At 35.7% G+C, this 21875-nt stretch overlaps 1 protein-coding gene across 3 annotated transcripts in view; it reads left to right on the forward strand.

Annotated features, from left to right (window-relative positions):
- LOC120414069 (cGMP-dependent protein kinase, isozyme 2 forms cD4/T1/T3A/T3B) overlaps window positions 1-21739 on the forward strand; it is a 251272-nt gene extending 229533 nt beyond the window's left edge. For all 3 annotated transcript variants that reach the window (XM_039575091.2, XM_039575092.2, XM_039575090.2), the window contains 7 exons: window positions 14601-14837; window positions 14899-15048; window positions 15219-15423; window positions 15490-15778; window positions 15844-15969; window positions 20367-20556; window positions 20618-21739. In XM_039575091.2, the coding sequence (XP_039431025.1) occupies window positions 14601-14837; window positions 14899-15048; window positions 15219-15423; window positions 15490-15778; window positions 15844-15969; window positions 20367-20556; window positions 20618-20783 (1363 nt within the window). In that variant the 3' untranslated portion in view covers window positions 20784-21739. The remainder of the gene's footprint in view (window positions 1-14600; window positions 14838-14898; window positions 15049-15218; window positions 15424-15489; window positions 15779-15843; window positions 15970-20366; window positions 20557-20617) is intronic.
- Window positions 21740-21875: the final 136 nt, after the last annotated feature.

A 21875-nucleotide genomic window follows, 5' to 3' on the forward strand; every position in this document is an offset into this window, starting at 1 on the left:
AACAAAAAACTAGGGGACAAAATGGCAAAATCAACTGTAAAATTAAAAATCCATTGAATTGATTTTTATTATAAATTTGAGCATATATTATGTAAAAAAATTGTAATGTTGGTGAACAAATCTACAAATTTCTTTATTGTTTTTTTTAAGCATGGAAAAGAGGCAAAAAAATCTTTTTCGCTTGCGAACTTTCTTTAACCGCGAAAGAGAGAGGAGACGAAACACGCAAAAGAAAATCGCTCCCGAACTTTTCGAAAAATCAATCTGTTGAAGATTTTTTGTGAATTTCATTGTTGGTACCACTTAAATTGATTTGTTTACAAACATTGTTCATCTACGAATAGTTACAGATAATTTTTGGACGTGTGACATTACACCTGCAAGTTTAGTAGTGAAATAGATGTTCCGCCGAAAAATCCCGGTGATGATTTTTTCAGTTTCATTTTACCAATTTTCCGTGCGCGAAAGATGAGGGCCAGGTACTCTTCCGATTTTTTCTCTTGATGAGCGTCAAAAGATTTTCTTTTGATGAAGATTCTTCCATAGCAGGTTCTTAGCAATTCTCCCAAGAATGAGCAAATTTATAGTTTTTTTGTATTTTTTTTATTTAAATGAATATTTGTGTGTACCTTTTCTATGACCAAACAAGATATTTTGCATCATCAGTTCGTCCATACAAGTATCCATGCAAAGTTGGCAGCTGTCCAAACAAAAGACTGTTAAAATTTTCAAAAATCTGTATCTTGAAACGGATTTTCTGATCAATCGGCAAAGTTGTAGGTTGCTTTGCTCAAGACTTACCAGAAAAAAATAACACTCTTGAAAAAAATACTAATTTTTATATTTTGACACACAAAAAAATATTGTGAAAAATAAGAATTCTTGGGAATTCTCTTTTTTATATTTCTTTATGACAAAAAAGGTTATCTTTTGAGGAATGGCACAAGTTGGTCGAAATTCATTTGACAGTGTTGCCATTTCATGATTTTCGAAAACTGTGGAAAAAAGTCATTTTTTCCAACAAAAAAAAAGCCATTTTTTGCAATCGAAAAGAACTTAAGAGGCAGTATTTGTAAATATTGCTCGGTTTGTTCTAGAGGTCGTATCGAGGTGCTCCGATTTGAAAGTTTGAGGTCGAAAAAACATAAAAAAAAAACATTTTTCCAATACTTCTAACATTCGTGAAATTTTACGAGGATTCCGAATATGACAAAATTGAGACAAAAAAGCCGCTATGGCGGCCTACAGGGCAGTAACTAACGTTGTAAAATGTTTGTTATAGAAAAATCGAAAAACTATGAGAAAAACTGCGACTGGCCAAAAAGTTAATACCGTAGGCTTATAGTCCATGACATTACCTTTCTTTTGACCTGTGGGAGTATGGGTGTTGGAGGTTGCAAAAAGATATTGAGGTTTTAAAAAAATCAATTTTTAACAGTAATTTGCAAAAGCTATAAGAAAAAAATAAACCAGTCCTGGATGTCTATGACACGTTTTGAAGTGCTTCAAAAGACCTTTCGAATGCATCTTAGAGAGTTGGAATTGATGAAGTTTTACGGAAATGCGAGAAATTTTAAGATTTTTTTATGTTTTTTCGACTTCAAACTTCAAAGCCCGTTTTAACCCACTTCCCTTTGTCGTAGAGGGCTCATATTTGGCATGAGTTCTTTCATGAATAGACAAACAAACGCTGAAAGTTTCATCCAAATCGGAGCACTTCGATACGACCTGTTACACATTGGTAAAAAACTCGCTCTTAACATGAATTTTGATATCGTGCACCATTTTCAAGTTAGACCGATGCAAGTTCTATATAATTTTTTTTCTGTATTAAAAGCGCAACTTCTTTTGAAACATGGCTAGCTACCCTATTTCGGATAGGACCACCCTAATCGCTAATCGAAAAAATACGGGTCTAAATATTTTGGCCAAGGACCTCCCATGCGAAATTTGAGCCAAATCGAAGCACTTTTGATCTGGTTCCTGTTGGTTTGACGTGGAATCCCTGAATATAAATAAATCTTTTAAATCTTTGTGAAGTGGATATTTCATTAGGGTCATTCCATCTGAAGCGGAACAGCATTTGAAAATTACCCTCTCCGATCCTGCTCAAATTTGGCAGGGCTGTTGATACTATCAAAACATGCAAGAATCCCGAATTTCATCGAAATTGGACCACCCCCTCCATTTTTGTACCTCCCCAAAAAATCGACTTTTTGGCGATTTTTGAGCAAACCTCCTAGTTTCAAACAACGATAACTCAGGAACCACAAATCTTAGAGAGTCAGTCTTAGACTCAATTTTGAAGGAAATTGGACGTAGAATCCATTTCCGTGATCAAAATGTTGATTAATTTATTTTTTCTACCTGTATTGCGCAATTGAAAACTTTAAACGGCCGTATCTCAAAACACCCCAGCTTATTTTTTTTTATTTGACCTCACCATCGTGTTCCCCGGCCAATTTTACATAAGAATCAGTTATCGACAGAAATGAATATGTTTCGTTCCAGAGATATCGGATTTTAAAGTTTTGTGTTTTCGAGATTACCTACATCAGCTTCATTCGCCGCATCTGCTAGAAGCACACAGGTGGGCTGATCAATAACTCGTCGCCGTCGTGCTAACTTGTCGTACGTGCATTTTGGGCCAAATTGAGATAAGAACGCCATTTTGTGCAGCTCACAATGCCTCACCTTTTGACCTTTACAGATCCCCAAAATTCGATTTCAATCCTGAGATATTCAATGAAAATCAAAAAAGCTTCGAATTTTTTTGTCACTTTTCATATGAAAGTAGTTTCAATCTTGTCGTGCTATCTTGTCACTTCCTGAAAATTGATGCAAGTGTGACAATTGGCCAAAGGGATTCCAAGTCAGAACGCGCTTGACGCACGTACAAGTTAGACTACCGTAAACATTTGTAATTATAACTCGGGACTCCAGCAATCAACTTCAACCAAACTTCAGGACAATGCACAGAATGGTCAGCCAAACAAAACGTGTTTGTTATTGTCTACATTGCGTGCTCTAGTTTTTGTTTATTCAAGGTCAAACATTAAAACGCGTTTTTCCCGGAACGTCGAAATGGCGGGTGCGACAAGATAGCACGACGACGTCGAACTGCTACCTGGTCATTTATTGAAATAATATTTCATCATAAATAATCTCAATCAAATTGGGCAAAAATTAACTGTATAACACTTTAGGAAACTGGAGTTTAATCGCGAATGTTTATCTGCTCAAAAAAAATGAATGAAGTGAATTTCAGTGCTAACCCACAGGACAGAGCAATAACGACACACAGTAAAGGGCAGAATTGGATTCCGACGGAGCGAGCAGGAAAATGCAATTAATCTTGTTAGTAACACTGAACAATAAGTGCACGATATCGCTATCGCCGTTTGAAACTAGGAGGTTTGGTCAAAAATCGCCAAAAAGTCGATTTTTTGGGGAGGTACAAAAATGGAGGGGGTGGTCCGATTTGGATGAAATTCGGGATTCTTGCATGTTTTGATAGTATCAACAGCTCTGCCAAATTTGAGCAGGATCGGAGAGGGTAGTTTTCAAATTTGCACTTTTTCGTGCACAGTTGAGATGGAATGACCCATTTAGTAAAATAAATATATAATAATTTTAAACTTTTACTTTTCGTTCAGTTCCAATTTTTGTTTAGAGGTTTCTAAAAATTTAACTTTCATTCGCAAGAGTGAGAGTGACTTTAATCAAGAAATAGTAGTTAGCAGGCAAAAAAACAGCTTGATTGCAAAAACAGTGATATAATTACTCCTACTGCCAATAAAAAGCTGATTTCGCTCCGCTTTTCCCGCTCATCATCAGTTTAATCACCTTCGAAGGTCATCCCAGAGAGTGGTGCGCTCGTCATTATCTTTTTTTAAGGCAGGTGCCATCGACCGTGGTCATTCGAGGAGGCAACTTTCACGAACTCATCCGTTGCGTAATCGGATTTTCATATATCACCAATCTGTGTGACATGTAACTCGCTGGTTGATCCGGTTGTTTTGTATTTTTTTCGGCTTGTTTCTACCGCTATTTATCCAACTTCCTACTCATCTGAAGCAAACGGCTGATTAGCTCCAATTAGGATCCATAAAGAGAAACGGCTCTAATTAGGCTGCGAAAAACACGCAGAAAATAAAATAAAAACTTGTAATAACTTCGATAAAAGCCTATAATTTGCGTATCAAAGCCCCTCTTTTATTGTGAACATCAAGCGGCGCGACTCGACCCGCGGGGTAATTGATCTCCAAATGGTTGAGCTTTTGAGTTGAAAAAAAAAGAAACAATTGCAGTGTGCAAGTTTCCCACAACACATCGAGGTTCCCATAGCACCGTCATAATAAATTGCTCCCCCCGGGGAAGGGGGTGAAAATGAAAGCATGTGGTCGCACATTCCCAGAACCAATGGACGGCCCCAGACCCCGCGAGAACAATCCGATTCGCAATGATCCGAGAGTTCCGCTAGAAAAATAAGTAGAAGAACTTACGCCGTTCAGGCCATTCATCTCGGTTTTATGGCTTTCTAAAGATGATGGAAGAATCGGAGCAAATTAAAGTTGCTGATTTCTATGCAGGAGAATTATTTCATGAAAGACATTCCTGGACTCAGTGAGAACTGACTGTGTGAAATTGCTAATGTGTTGTGAACACATATTGTTTTGAAAGCAAATCCCACGAACTTAGAATTAAAATGTAGAAAGAACGTACTATTTCAATGTACAGTACAAAATATATCTTTCGAAAGACAATCACGAAAAAAATATAAAAAATCAATTGCTACACACTTTATTTTAGTTCTATTAATTCAAACATATTATCAAGGTGTTACTGGGATATCAACTCAATTAATGCGTTAATCATTTTGATGTTCACTACCCTATCCCAGCCAAAGTATCTTTTTCAACCCGATCACGTCTGCCACATCATTATGTACGCAAACCTGCTGATTGCTTAAAGTACACTCCACAAGACCTTGACCATGTGATTTTCGGCCGTTAATATCCACTCATAACGCCGTTGTGATTCGCCTTCCTAAGTCGTCGCACCGTCTAGCAAACTCAGCAGTTACGGGCACTTTGACCTTAGGCTTTGTTTTTTGGGGGCACTACCTTAGATATACTCTTAGATTCTCTCAAGAGCAAGGGGGATTGTATTCCGGTTCGGCCAATTACGTTATGAGTCAACAAAACGGAAACTCCAAAGTGGAGGATGCCGCGCGAAGATCAGATTTTTTTGGCAGTTTTATGATCTTTTCGCGTGCGGCTAGAGTTAGAATTGTGGGAGGTTAATGGTAGCGATATGCCCACCTTCAAGCCAGTTTGATGCTGACGGAAGTTGTGGGTCATTTGGACGAGCAATGACTTCATTCAAGAGCTTTTGCGGGTGTCTTGAACAGTGTGAAGATCTTCGGATATGACAAAAGTATGAATTCATCCATGACTGAGTGCCACTTTGCAGCTGTTTGTATTCATTATGATAGCCGAGATTAGCGATTCAGATGTTATCGTGACTTTAACGAGTGATTTGAGGTGTTATCACTGTAGAGTTCGCAGCCTGTTAACGCACTCAAATCTATTGTTTGCAAAGCATTAAGTCATCGGTCATCTTACAATGTTTGCGTTCACAATAATTATTACCAGCTGGTTTGTTTTAGTGTGCCATCTCCGATACTTCAGCGTTGTTTGAAAATTTGCCCATTCAATTCACTACTCATTGAGAAGTGTGCTCGTCGACCTGACTTGCATACTTCAAGGTATAAGGTGTCAACGGAAGCGATCAAGTATCAACAATTGACAAACTACCCTACGAGCGTCTACACGTGCGTACCGGGTCGTCTAGATTAGCTAACTCGCTGTGCTACCGACGACGCCGTACGAAGATCTTCGTCTAGACCTGCCGTAATAGATATTAACTGGTGGCGTGTGGTGGCACTTATCTGCGTACCGGTATCTCCGACCTCTGGTATTGAATAAATCAAAAGCAGATGAGCCTCGCCGAGATACCGCTGCTGCAAGTAAGTAAGTGATGCAACAAGTACGATGTATTAAGTGCTACTCTTCATAACTTTTGCAATGCTTCGACGATGCATCATCATTGTTTTTAGCATAAGAGCATAGGAGGTTTTCAAAGCGATTCACACGAGACTAGTGAACTTCGCACTGGTTTTAGAGTTGAGAAGAAAGGTGAATCGAAAAAATACTTTGTGGTGGAATGTGGCGTTTAAGTGGAGCAGCAGCAGCAACAATTCAGCTGGCGAGGCAGAACTCTCACACAGTAAATATGTGGTGGCTTGGGTGTGAAGATAGGTGGATGATTTATGGAACGTTAATAGTAGCTATTAGAGTTGTCAAATTGGCTTATTCTGTTGCATATGAATGAGGTAGCGTAACGATGGCGATGAAGATTCCACGGAAGAGTGTTATTCTGCAAATATGTTTTTAAGTCGGCTAGATTTCCAAATTAAAAATTTATATTTCCGTAGTAAAACTTCAACAGGGCGAATCTGCGATTGTAAACAAACAAACTTCTAGAAAGATTACGATCTATCATCGTCAAATCTCGATATACCTTCGACAAATTGCTACTTACAATCGAAAAATTACGATAGAAATTTTCAAATCGAGAAATATCGATCGTGGATCAAGAAATAACGATCGAAATTTGTTACAGCAATTTCAAAAATTTAAATAAAGCAATGCAAATTTCAAAAACATGAAAAAATATAAATATATTAAATGTAGAGAAATAAAAAACTTCTCGAAAATTGGGTCCTAAAATTAAGCTTAAATTTGTGATATTATTGTTCACAACAAAAAAGCTTTTTCTGAGTACAATGACCCTATGTACGACCGCAAAGGATTTAAAATTGGTTTTTTAAATCAATTGAGAAAAATAACTTCGTTCTTGACAGCTCGTTCCAAGGGGACCGTAGTTGATGCATCGAAAAAATGTTGCCTTGTAAATTTATTTGTTTGCATTAAAATGAAAAAAAAAGTGACGACAAATGCTTTTTATTCGTTTTTTTTTACCGTTTCATATAAAAATTTACATGCTGGCTTTAGTACCCTACTTTAAAACCATGAACAATTTTAAGACATCATGAATTTTAACAATATTTTAAGTTTTTGTAACATCAAAAAAATAGAAAAAAATCAAAATTTTAAAACTTATAAGAAATTTAACCTTTTTACAAAATTTATAGTTTTAAAATTTTGGGAATCAAACATTTTCCATACATCAAGAATTTCAAATATTTCAAATCATTAAAAAATTTAAAAACATAAAAATATCAAAAAAATTAAAATGTGAAAAAGTAAATAAAAATCAAAAGCTCCAAAAGTTAAAAAAAAAATCAAAATTTAAATTTTTTGAAACATTTAAAAAATTTAAAAGCTTCAAAAATTTAAAAAATAGGATACATGAAACATTTTAAAATCATCAAACATTTCAAAAACATAAACAAATTCAGTATATTATCATAAATTTTCGTTTTTTAACATTTTAAGTTTTCAAAAACTTTAATATTGAATTAAATTATGAATTTCAAGAAATCTTTAACATTTAGAAAATTTTAAAAACATTAATTCTTTTTTTGAATTTTAGAATATAAATTTTTTTAGAAGCATCAGAAATTTTTAAAACATCAACATTTTTTTTTTTAATTAAAGGAATTTTATATCCTTTAAAAATTTTAAAGTTTTATGAAAATTAAAAACATTCCAGGGAGCGTTCGTTTATTACGTAATGCAGTTGGGGGGGAAGGGATGGGTCGAAGTTCCATTTCTTTGCGTTACGTTTTAAAAGAACGCTCCTCAATGGCATCAAACATTGTTTTGCCTTTATTTTTTTCCAATTTCAGGATAGCATAGCATAGCATTTAATTTTTAAAACAAAATATTTTTGAAATTGCCTTAAAATGAAAATAATTTAAATTTTTTTTAATTTATAAAAGTTTTGATTTTTTTTTAATTTTCTTGATGTTTTTTTAATATGTAATTTGGTGAAATTTTAGAAATCTTACAATTTTTCAATGCTTTAAAAATTGTTAAATAGGAGCAGCTGTGGCTGAATGGTCACGGCGTTTACTTTGTAAGCAAATGGTTCTGGGTTCGATTCCCATCTGCTCCCATCGAGAAAGTTAAGGACATAGAAATACTTGAAATGCTGAATATGAACGAAAAATCAAAGTCGCTAGAGGCGGGGTTCGAACCCCCGTCTTTTGGATTGGTAAGCAAAAATGCTAACCACTAGGCCATGGCGACTTAGTGAGCCTAGACTGGAATTAGGAATACTGTTACAACCAACCCGCAACGCCTTTCGAGGTGTATCCTAGGTTTCTACCTCTCCTATTAACATCTATACCACTAAGCGCACTTTAGGTAGGTGTTTACTAACGATCCTTCCCATTACTGAGGATAGTTTGGACCCGGCCAGGACCCCCTTATGACCTGGGTAGTATTACACATTCATCAAAAGATGAAGACATGGTATCTCCCGTGTTGGACTATTGTTCCGGATGAGTGTCTAATACAACCACACCAAACAGTGGGATAAGCGTTGTGGAGCCTTCCGGTGGCGGGGCGTCTTCCAAATGCTACTGCTAATGCTTAAAAAAATATATAAATCTTTGAATTTTCATATTGAGATTTTCTCGATCATCAGTCATAATTGGTCGATTGTAAAACGAGAAATTAAGTGCAATATTCACCATGATAAATTTCGTTAAACGGTTTACTATGAGCTACTGTCAGAGTACGATTTTTAAACTGTTCCTAAAGATGAGTGGGATTTGGGAAAAGCCTATCACACAGAACTTTTTTTTCAATTCAAGAGATGATGTTGATAATACAGCAATACTGAATGAAGCTAACTAGAGCGTCAAATTTCCCGGGGTTACAAAATTCCCGGGAAACGGGAATCCCGGGAATTCCCGGGAAATCTGAAATTTAACGAAAAATTATTCTGATCTTGTTTCTGATCAATATTTTGCAACACAATTGTATAGAAAAGCAACTTTAATGCTCAAATAAGTGTGAGGATCAATTAATGGCTTGACTGCTTGTAAAAAATCATCCAACTTTGAGAAAATATGTATATTTTCTATTTTTAAATCGTACTAAACAAAAAAAATATAATTAGTATTTTTTGTTGAGAAGTATTTTTTTAATCTTAGTGTTTGAACAGTGAAAATCTATGCTCCAAATCATGCAGAAATAATGTTAATCATGGCAAATAACTTATACCAGAACAAGTATTTTCACGATGTGAATAAATAGATAATAATTGAATTTGCCTTAAAAATCTAATTTGTAGCGCTTTTTTACTTGAAATACTATTTTATGAAATCACAACTCAAAGTTTTCAAATATATGAAGCGAGTTTTTAAAATATGGTTGCATTCTTTGGGTAAATTTCATATTATACGAAGTTGTTTTCTAACGATTTTTCATGGTTTCATTTATGGTATGATTTTAGTTAAGTGTAATAATTTTCATTGTGTACAACTGGTAGAAATTTATCGATATTTTTCCATATTACTTACGCCCTTGGTAGCTCACGTACTTCATAAATGTATAACTTCAAACTGTCATTTCTCGAATACTTTTAAACAAATTTGTCTCGCACAACCCTTTTTTAGAAAAAAAATTATATCAATCCAATTTGGTAAAGGTAATAAAAATTATTGAACAAATCTCAAATTTAATCTTGGCTGGAAGAGGTAAATATCTTATTTTTAAATTATATTACAAAAAGAAACGTTAAAATAGGTTGTCAGAAATAAAAAAGTTAATATTCATTCCGGAATAGCGTAATTTTTGTTGCCTAACATGCAAGCAAACAATATCCCTAGTTATGAATGCTTCAAAAATAAATACTATCTGAATTAAACCTTAACATGAAATTTATTAGTTCAATATGAATAGTAGATTGAAATGAATAAAATAAATCAGTTTTGAAATAATTATTTTTTGTATAATTTCAAAAAAAAATGTTGCCAAACAGACAGGAAAATTTGTACTTCCGCTTGCATTTCGGGAATTCCCGGGAAATTTACAAATTTTCCGGGAAACGGGATTTTTTTTCCGGGAAATCCCGGGAATTCCTGGGATTTTTTTTCCCGGGACGGGAAATTGGACGCTCTAAAGCTAACAATTGTTTTTATTACTTAGTAAGGTCTAATGATGTATATTTGAAAGGTAATGTCTGCTGAAAATACCATTACGTACATCGCTAGATATGCATTTGAAATACATTTTCGTCGAATCGAAAGGCAAATCATGTGGAACGGTATCTTCAATTCGCGGGTTCTCGTTGTTTACAGTCGCAGAATTAGAGGTTCTAAGCTCATCTTACTTGAAAAAAAGGAATTCCAACATTGAAAATTGTTCAAATCAAACCAGGTCAACAAACGATCATTGTTTAGTATTCACCAGCTCATCGTTGATCAATTAAACTGCCAGCTTTGTCGAGTTCATTACACCCCGAGTCAGTAATCATCGGCAAATCAATCATAATGACCACCCCGTCGAACAACGGCAATTCTCACGTACTTAAGGCGCCAAACAAGTAAAAAAAAAACCCAGAAAACGCGCGGCAAAATAATGTTTGCTATCATTATTTGCTGTGGTTTCTTCAGCTCGTTGGTGCTAATGAGCTTGGCCCAACACAGCTGGGGCATAATTCGCGAAACAGATACCGTTTTGTCATTGCATTGAGGGGGTACTTCATAAAATCAGCAATCTCGTTGGGAAAATGGTATCAATCGGTGTCAATCACCCGATTTTCAGTGGTTTGCTCAACCCCAGTATTTTTTTTTGTATGACTTGAAGAAGGAGAGAATGACCACCACTCCACTACGAGAGTGTTTCGCCATGATCAATCAAGCCGCCCCAAGATCGATGGTGATCTGGCCGATTCTTGGCCGACCTGAGCCTGGGTACATTATGGTACCACACTTCATCTTCTTTTTTGAGTTCTTCGACTCTCGTCAAGGCGTTTCGAGTGCAAATCTAGATAATGGTCGTGAAAAGAGGTATTATACTCAGTTTCCGACAAAAAATTATGCTCAAAACTTAAGAAAAAATATGTTCAAAACTTAAGAAATTTGAAACTACACCCAAACAAAATATCTTTAACAACGAATGTGACTGTTAAATTAAAACAAAGAATCCAAGCATTTCGAACATTCAATGCGAGCTTAATGCGCTCAGCATTCTTGTAACTGATCAGAAGAAACGATTCAATCCATTCAATCAACAACAAGCAACTGTGGTCCAGCGATAAAGTGATTGACTTCCAATCAAAGAGCTTCGGTTCAAATCTGATCGAATCTCAAGTTTTTTTTCTGTTCATACTCGCTCGCTTTTTAGCAACACCACTGAGTGTAGTGCTTCACATTCCTTGCCCGATCAACGAGGCTTCAGAGTGGTGTTGGTGAAACCGTAATTGAATTAAGCAGATTGTAATTGAGGTGCGATCATGCGCGAATACAATTCACAAAACAATCGCTGCGGCGGCCACAATGAGTGTGAAGAAGTGTGGTGCCAACTGTTTCGTGGTTGTCTGGCGAAGATCATCGAGCGATGATAATTCTGCGGGCCCAAAACGGATCGCGTTGCAAGAGGTGGTGAAGACATTTTAGCAACTGGTGTGTGTGTTATTGAGTGGTAAAATACAGTTTTATGGCACAATTGTGCCCGCCAATAGGGCTCATGAAATTTATATGGCAAGATTTATGGAGGGTCGTTTACAACTGTACTGAGACTTTCAAGGTAACAGATGGTCTGATGATGTGTGAAAACGGATTGAGCAAATCGTGATCATTGTATAAAAAAAATAGCGGTACAAAAATACAAAAATACAAAAATACAAAAATACAAAAATACAAAAATACAAAAATACAAAAATACAAAAATACAAAAATACAAAAATACAAAAATACAAAAATACAAAAATACAAAAATACAAAAATACAAAAATACAAAAATACAAAAATACAAAAATACAAAAATACAAAAATACAAAAATACAAAAATACAAAAATACAAAAATACAAAAATACAAAAATACAAAAATACAAAAATACAAAAATACAAAAATACAAAAATACAAAAATACAAAAATACAAAAATACAAAAATACAAAAATACAAAAATACAAAAAAAATGGTAAAATTATGAAAATTAAAAAAAAATCAAAAAACAAATGATGAAATCTCATCATGAAACCCTCAAATATAATAAATAAAACTTGTTTTGATTTAAATAACATCCTAGCAGCTCCCACACCAGCCTCACCAAATATCTCTTCCTGGTTCGTAACTTTTGTTCACCCCATAAATTACATTCACTTTTCAAGTTGGCATTTAAAATTCTCCTCCTTGTATTAACTAATGACTAATCTAAGCCGCGTTCCTCCACGTAAAAAACTAGTGGGCAAGCCTTCTTCTTCCTACATTCCGCCTGCCGGCCGGCCACAGCACGCAGAAATTAACGCCTCATTCGCGCGACGTAACTTACAATTTGCAATCATTCATTGCTGGCCCAAGACTCAACCCTTTCGGAACATTCAGCTCTAATGACTCTAACGACTCTCCAACTACTTTAAAAGGGAGATTCGAACTGGTTTCTCGATACAAAGTTTTGCAGGTAGAGAAATGCTCGACTTCCACATTAGAGAAAGATAAATAATGATGGGACAATTTTCGTACAAAAACCAGAAGCGATTAAAATTTTGGTCCGGAGGAAAAAAGTGAATGGCCACACCGATTAGGGACCACTTTTCGCTGGGAGCGCATCTCGACTCTACTTGCGCCTGGTTGTCTACGCATGCCAAGATGGATTATAAGCTGAGCACAACGCGAACTGATTGCTACTTAATGTCCACTTGATTTATGGCCGCCGAAAAGTCCTATCTGACAGAAGAAGAAAAATCCCTTAAAAATGAATATAATATTTAAAACGAATTAATTTCAAAATAAAAAAATTAATCAATGTTTAAAAACATCGGAATATCGGAAGCACGCACACAAAAAGGAGTAAAAGTAGGTTTTTATTTTTGTTGATGTAATAACAGGTTGATTTTGAAGGCGAAAGTGCCGCCAGAGTAGCAGCGGGTAGGTTTTCACCGCCTCTCGGGGAGTTTTTTTTTGTGTTAACACCGGTTTCATATTTTTAGTTTTGTTTGATGTTTCAAGTGGCATTTTGGGAGCACGACTACTCGTTTTACATGGACCTTAAAACAGTGGCCACCGACGTCATGCACTGATTCTCGTGGAAAAAGTTGCCTTTACACACTTGAAGGATTTTTAGGTGAACTGGTTCAAATTGGGCATTTTTTCTTGCATTTTATCTTGATGTTCCACCGAATAATCAAGTTGATGATTTTTTGAGTTTCTTTTAACCGATTTTTCGTGCGCAAGAGAGGAGAGCCATGTTCCCTTTCCCTTCCGATTTTTTCTCATGATGAGCGGCAAAAGATTTTCTTTTGATACTGATTCTTCAATCGCTGGATGGGACTTTAAAAAAACTTCAATTTTACTTTTTTTATCCGCCTTGTATCAGAAACCAGAGGTTCACTCTTCAATATTTTCTAGGCGAAATTTTCGGAAATTTTCCGAACTTCCCAAAAAAAAATATTTTTCGAAATGTTTTACTCATAAACACAATTTAAAAAAATAACAAACTACAAATTTTTAGTATAAAGCCATATCCCGAAAACGGTGCAGTTTATTGAAATTTGTGTAAAATACTTTTCTTGCAAATAAGATTTTACAATAATAACCATAGTAAAAAAATAGCACAGGATTTAATTATTTTTCCAAAAAACATATTTTCTTCCAACAAGCATTTTTACTTGCTCATATTCTCTATGGCACAAAAGTTGCGAGTTTTTGTCCCCTAAAATATTAAAAATTGTATGAAGACTATGGGTGAACCAATAACACAAACTGGCTTCTTTGGTCATAAGGAAGGCCCCCAAAAAGTTTGAACCAAATAAAAAATACAAACAAAGTCCGTTTCGGGAATTCGGGGAATAGGAAGTCGATCAAATTAGGGATATTTGCTTAGATATTTTTAGATTTAAGTAGTTCATAAAAACCCCTACTTTAGGTACCGTAAACTGGGGTCAATCGGGACACATGGGGCGAATTGGGACAGCAGTTTTAACCATGTTGGAGCACAGTATTTTGATTTTTCTGGTTGGTTTCGGTTAGAACAGACTCAGGCCAACAAAATGTGTACACCCATTTCCAAATTTAAAAGCTTAAAGTGCTCTAAAAACTGCTGTCCCTATTCAGACTGTAGTCCCGATTCACCCCAGATTACGGTACAGAATTTGTTTTAATATTTTCATAACTTCTGAATTAACAACTCTCGAATTACATTGGCTTGTTTATCAAAAAATATTAATATGGACATAAAGAATGGTTATCACATTAAATCAAATCATGTTTCAAATAAATCAAAAGCAATTCAACAATTGAATAAATTTAAAACTTTGTTTTTATTTTACGAAGATAATAACAACTACAAATCAAATTTTACTTATTGAAATCCATTCGTTTTCTTATTTCTTCACAGCGTTCCCATCTTCAAGAACCTGCCGGAGGACACGCTGTGCAAGATTTCCGACGTCCTGGAGGAGTGCTACTACCAGAAGGGCGACTACATCATCCGGCAGGGCGCCCGCGGCGACACGTTCTTCATCATCTCGAAGGGGCAGGTGCGCGTCACCATCCGCCAGGACACCACCCACGAGGAAAAGTTCATCCGAACTCTGGGCAAGGGCGACTTTTTCGGCGAGAAGGCACTGCAAGGGTAAGGTCTTGAATTGATTTTGGGTTTGGTAGAGATTGAAGATGCCTTTCGTTGATTTCAGGGATGATCTTCGAACGGCCAACATCATCTGTGACTCGCCGGAGGGCGTGACCTGTCTGGTCATCGATCGGGACACGTTCAACCAGCTGATCTCGAACCTGGACGAGATCAAGAACCGCTACAATGATGACGCCGTCAGCGAGAGAAAGAAGTAAGTAGATCGTGGTGCTCCGACGTAGACTTTAAGAACGATCCGATCATACCTTTCATCCAATTCCAAGCAATCTTAATTCTTGAGGAGTTCGTAAGTATTCTGTTCATGTCATTTCTGCCACGATCACCATTTCCACGATCATAACCTGAATTCTTGTTTCTTGCCAGGATCTACGAGGAGTTCCGCGACGTACGACTGTCCGACCTGCGCGTGATCGCCACCCTCGGCGTGGGCGGTTTCGGCCGTGTCGAGTTGGTTCAGCTGGCCCAAGAAAAAGCGCGATCGTTCGCGCTGAAGCAGATGAAAAAGTCTCAGATCGTGGAAACCCGCCAGCAGCAGCACATCATGTCCGAGAAGGAGATCATGAGCGAGGTACGATCACCCTGGAAAGATCATCAACGATCACCGCAACTAAACTCTCGTTTTTTTCTGAAACAGGCCAACAGCGACTTCATCGTGAAGCTGTTCAAGACGTTCAAGGATCGCAAGTATCTGTACATGCTGATGGAGAGCTGCCTGGGTGGCGAGCTGTGGACGATCCTGCGCGATCGGGGCCACTTTGACGACGGGACGACGCGCTTCTACACGGCGTGCGTGGTCGAGGCGTTCGACTATCTGCACTCGCGCAACATCATCTACCGCGATCTGAAGCCGGAGAACCTGCTGCTGGACGTGTCCGGCTACGTCAAGCTGGTGGACTTTGGCTTCGCCAAGAAGCTGCAGTCTGGTATGGAAGATTAATCTTGATCCGAAAACTTCTAGGTAGTAACGCATAAATTTACTCGTTTTCAGGGCGAAAAACCTGGACCTTCTGCGGCACGCCCGAGTACGTCGCACCGGAAGTGATTCTCAACCGAGGCCATGACATCAGCGCCGACTACTGGTCGCTGGGAGTGCTGATGTTTGAGCTGCTCACAGGTGGGTTGTAATTTCCAACGATTCTATGTTATATTTTCTATGTTCAGCTGTGTTTGGTCTGTTGCTGGCGAAAAATTAAATGTCCTTCAAAAATAACTTTTTAAATCGCTAATAACTTGTCAGGATCAAGTTGTCCAGCTTTGTAATGTTGGACAAAGCATTAGATTTTCTATGAAAAACTCACCTGCTGATAACATCGTAGACAAACTAGTTTCTCCATATTTAAAAAATAAATCCTATTAAAACTTTATTGGGTAAATGTTGACCAAATTTGCTCAAAAGGAATAAAATTGACCAGGGACAATATTCAGCTTGCGAAGCAAGGTTTTGAACAAAAGTCCCTTTCTCGATTTTTTGTTTAATTTTTTGATGTGAAAAGTGGTGCCATCTTTGCATTTAAAAAAGGGAAACATATTGTGTTTAAGTCCTTTGGAAATGTTAGTCGTGATTTTGAAAATATAAAAATATTTTTTCAGGAGAAAATTTTTCAAAGGATCTTTTTACATTGAAAATTGGATCAATAGTTTCCAAGAATCGTCGATTAAAAAATGAGGACTAGTTAGTAATCTAAATTCTTTAAAAGGCCGTATGAGCTATTTTCCCATAAACAAGCAACTTTTTTAAATTTTTTTTTTGTATTTATTGATTTGAATAAAACTTTGTGCGTACCTTTGCTAAGAGCAAAGTAGACAATTTTGGCAGCTTTCCATTAAAAAAGCTGTTGAAATATTTGAGAATCTGTATTTTTGGAAAAAAAAAATCTTTTTGAGACATCAATTCAGCAAAGCTGTACTGCCGTTCTACGCATAATTGTCCCATGTTCAAAAAAGTGCAACTGAGAAAAACGCGATTGAAATTTTTCGACCGATTTCTGTGTTTCTACGCATAATTGTCCCGTGGGTTCCTATTCGCCCTATGTGTCCCTAATCGCCCCAGTTAGCAGTTTATCACCCTTATTTTTGATTCTCTTGCTATACAACAGGTAAACAAAACATAATGCTTAGTAAAACTAATAATTCCATGTTAGAAAATACTTGGTGGGACAATTATGCGTAGAAGTTTAACGATGGGACAAACAGACTTGGTGTTGTTTTTAATGAGTTTCCAAACAAAGTACCAGATTTTATGTGTTTTTCTTAAAGTACAAATCAAACTGGACTTAAAAATGTCATAAAGTTAAAATCGTCCAAAACTGACATGGGACAATTATGCGTAGAACGGCAGTGTAGTTGTTATAACAAAAATGGCATCTTTTTAGCTACGTTTCAACGTCTCACTGAAAACTTTGGCTCGAGCCTCGACTTGATTCAGGCTCGATCTCTAGCCAGATCGACTCGAGGCTCGAGCCAAAATTCTCAGTGGGGTTGATAAAAATTTATATGACAGTGTTGCCAATTTTCAATTAAAGATCTTTTTTTAACATGGAAAAAAGTTGTTTGACTTTGGCAAAAAAAAACTAACTTTCAAATTTCAAGTCCAGCCTTCAACAGTGTAGAGCAAAATTTCAATAAATTTATGGAATTTTTTTTCTAAAATTTATGTCTTTTTTCCAAACTGTGGTCCAAAAATTCAAAATTTACATAAAGTCTAAAAGTGTCCTATTAGTTCAAACATACAAAAATAAACGTTAGGGGGTTACATACACCAAAATTCCAATATTGGATATCGTGCCACCCGTAAATATTTAAAATCATTGTTTTGAGAAAAACGCTCTGAGAGTTTGACAGTTCGCTTTTCCGATGGAAAATTTCAAGCTTTAATCGTCCGTTGCTCTCTTTAAAATGTATTTAACAAATTTACCGTAAAATTTTTTTTTAAAATTTTGTGCATGTATGTAACCCCTTAACAATGTATTTTAAGTACTTTATTAAAGTTGTTATTCTTAAATACCAAAATTTCCACAAAACACCGTTTTTCATGAAAATAAAATTTTTAATGGGGGTTCAATCGATGCGAAATTTAGTATGCATTTTTATTTTTTGAAAGGTATTGTTTTGGTAAATTACCCATAATTTTCACAAAATACCGTATTTTATTAAAATACTCAAATTTTTATTAAAAAAACGATTTTTTTTTAAACGTATTTATTTGAAAAAGACTATTTTTTTATAAATTTATCATGAGCATTTCAAAATTCAAAATACGATAGGCATTTTTGTTGTTTTATAGATTTTTGAATAAAATATTATAATTTTCACGAAATACCGTATTTTATGCAAATACTCGAATTTAAAATGTTGTAGTATGAGTATCAAACGATTTCAAATGTTGTAATTCATTTTCCAGCCTAATAAGGTACACATATTTTTAAAAGTTTTCCTTAGTTTTTGTAGCTTGAAAAATATTTACAATACTAGAGTTTTTTTTTTTAAAAGGACCAATAAACTATTGTCTTTCATATGTTTATAGGACCTAATAAAAAAAAACTCTAGAATAGTTGTAACTGGGCGTTGTTTAACTGGGTTGCTTTTTAACTGGGTGCTCGATAACTGGGCCTTAGCCCAGTTAAAAGGCAGACAAACGTCAAAAAACCAAAACAAACCGAAATGACCGAGGGGTTAATGGATGCAAAAGCATGTTCAATAATAAAAAAAAACTTTTTTCAAACTTTTATGTAATTTCAAGTCACAATTAGAGAAATATGAAAAGTAAGCATTGTAAATAAATGTGAGTAAAATTTATTTTATATTTTATTTGCAAAATATTATGCATCGGTGGTCCCCTCGTTATTTTTCGTTCAGCCCAGTTAGCGAGCACCATTCGGTGACTGGGCTACGTTCTCAGACCAGTTACCGAACAAGTACTGTATTTATTTATTCTTTCAAAAAACTTATTTCTTTCAAAATACAGTGTTCGATATAAATATTAAAATATTCATAATTTGCAATATTAATCGATGCTAAATTCGATGTGCATTTTTACTGTTTTGGAGTGTTTGTAAACCATTTTAAAATTTTCACAAAATACCTTATAATATGAAAAAAAAACTATTTTTTTTTTAATTTGCAATATCAAACAATGCGAAGTTTTGTAAACATTTTCTTCTTTTTAGATTTTTTTTAAATACTAAAATTTTAGCAAAATATATGGCCGTTGCAAATATTTTTTGAAGTTAATGTCCCTCGACTCTGACTAAAGTCGAAAAAATAAAAAAATGAAATTGCGAGCCATAGTTTCAACATTTTAATGAAAAAAGTGTTTTAAAATGCATTCTACACCTGTCCAGTTGTTTTGCCATCATTAGTTTCCAATATTTCTAAGTATTCACGAAAAAATATTTTCTGCGAAAAATAAAATTTTTGCGGTGCTGTACATTGGAATTTCATAAAAATTCAAAACATTTTTAAACAAGCCCAAACATGCTAAATATGGTTATCAATGCAGAAAAATGCATTTTAGATTGTTTTCAGTTGATTAGACTTCTGAAATTTTGAAGTTTTTTGGAGAAAAAAAAATGTTTGCCCCCTGATTTTTCAGACCATTTTTGAAGGGGGGGGGGGGGGGGGGTGACATAAACTTTGAAAAATATTTGCAACGGCCTTATAACTTAATATTTCATAAAAAAAACTAACATTATTTTTTTAATTACTGTGTCTTGATGAAATTTTGGTTTTTTATTTGCAAAAAAAAACTCATAAAAAGAAATTTCATAGCTTGATGTTGTAAATTATCTGAATTTGATATTTTATACGGTACTTTTTTGAAAACAAATGAGTATTTTACAATTAAAGAACTCTAATAAAGGGAAAATGCATTTCGCATCATGCTGCATATTGTAAATTACGAAAATTTGAGTAATTTATATTTTTTTTTTATGTTATTCCAAAAACTCTAAAACAATATAAATGCTTACAAAAAATCGCATTCACATCGCATCGATACCCATTATTCAAATTTGAAATTTTGAGTCGTTAATAAAGTACGGTATTTTGTGAAAAATTTAGTATTTAACAAACAAAAAACTGTAATAAATTTAAAATGCATACAAAATTATGCATCGTTAGCATTTTGCAAATTATGAAAAATACAGTATTTTGTGAAAATTGTTTAGTATTTATACTTATACATTGAATCTTACAACATTATCTAAAAAAAAATATCATCTTTGGGACTGCACAAAAGTTTAACAGGATTTGGTTTCAATAAGTCAATATTTATAAGATATTTTATATGAATTATCGTCGATAAGATTATGGCTGATAGAAGAATCAGCTCAGATAATTTGCACTGTTGGTCAAACTTGTAGAAAATAAAATTTCCTGTATAACTTTTACTCTGCCTGATACAAAGTGTACTTTCCCAGAATTTCGCTGCCGGCCAGCGGGCATTGGATGACCGAGTGTTAATTCTTTCTCTGTACAACATTAATCATGCTTGCCTTTTCTGCACCTTCCCAGGCACCCCTCCGTTCACCGGCGCCGACCCGATGCGCACGTACAACATCATCCTGAAGGGCATCGACGCGATCGAGTTCCCGCGCAACATCACCCGGAACGCGAGCGCCCTCATCAAGAAGCTGTGCCGGGACAACCCGACGGAGCGGCTCGGCTACCAGCGGGGCGGCATCAGCGAAATTCAGAAGCACAAGTGAGACTTTTTTTTTGAGAGTTTGAAAATTACGGATTTACAATAAAAAAACTTCTTTTAGGTGGTTCGACGGGTTCTACTGGGAGGGCCTCCGGAACCGTACCCTTCCGCCGCCGATCCTGCCCAAGGTGCAGAGCGTCGTCGACACGGCCAACTTTGACGACTACCCGGCCGATCCGGACGGTCCACCGCCGGACGATCTGTCCGGGTGGGACGAGGAGTTTTAGGATAATTGCACACACACGCAGAACCATGCAGGCAGCAACGGCGGATTTCCTCCCGAAAAAAAAGGAGTTTCTTCATAAAGTTTCATTTTAAGGACAAGTTGGAAGGGGTCAGGGCTGGCCTGCCTTGTCCTAACCCTTTGCAACGCTAGATTTTAGCCTGTGAATGTTCCGTGGGCAACGTTTATTCGAATATTTTAAAAAGCGTCGCGCTAAATAACTAGAAACAGCAAAAATCGCCACTAATGCAAAAGGGAGAAAGATGAGAGAAAAGGGTGTCCCTCCCTCCCGCTTGGAGGGTCCAGCAAATGAGGGGGGAGGGGTCGAGTGAGACAGCTGCGTGAGAGATCAGAATGTCTTCCTAATCGTATAGAGAGAAAGAAAAGTTTTTAAACCATTTTATTAAGCTACACTATTTATCCTCCTACATAGAAGCAAAAGAAGAAGAAAGAATCAGTGAAACCCACACACTTGTATCCGTGCTATATTTTAATCTGTTGTTTTTTTGTCTACCACTTAGCGAGAAGAAGAAGAAGAGAATTGTAATTTCACTAAACCCAACCAATCTTAAAACAAGGAAAAAACATTAACAATGGCGCTAAAAAGGAAAACACACAAGTTTAAAAACTAATCGCCAATCTTGCTTCCGTGCTTCTCTCGATTCACCGTTTTATTGTTTCTTGCCCAATGTAAAAAAAAACAGAAAGAAAGAACAAATCCACTTTTTTGTTATAATTGTGTAATTTGACCCGTTTTTGTAAAAATGTATATAATTAGAGACGCATAACAGTGAAGGAAAAGGAAAATTCATGAAAGAAAAAAACTTGGATGAAAATCAAAGAAGGTGCGTGTGCGCGCGAGGACAAGCGAGTAAAATCCATTAACTATTTTTAGCTGATTGTGAATCAGAAAGAAATGAAGGTAACAAGAATAAAACGTAAACACATTCTCAAGCGAAAGCTGATGTTATTAGTTTGTCACTATCCGAAAAATCCAACTTCTTTTAAAAATTAAAAAAAATTAAATCTCCAAGCGCAGTCTTCAACATTCCGCCGAAGATCGTTCGTAGCAATTTCCGTTCGAAAACTCCAAGGG

This window comes from Culex pipiens, chromosome 2 (assembly GCF_016801865.2).
Source record: "Culex pipiens pallens isolate TS chromosome 2, TS_CPP_V2, whole genome shotgun sequence".
Lineage (NCBI taxonomy): Eukaryota > Metazoa > Arthropoda > Insecta > Diptera > Culicidae > Culex > Culex pipiens.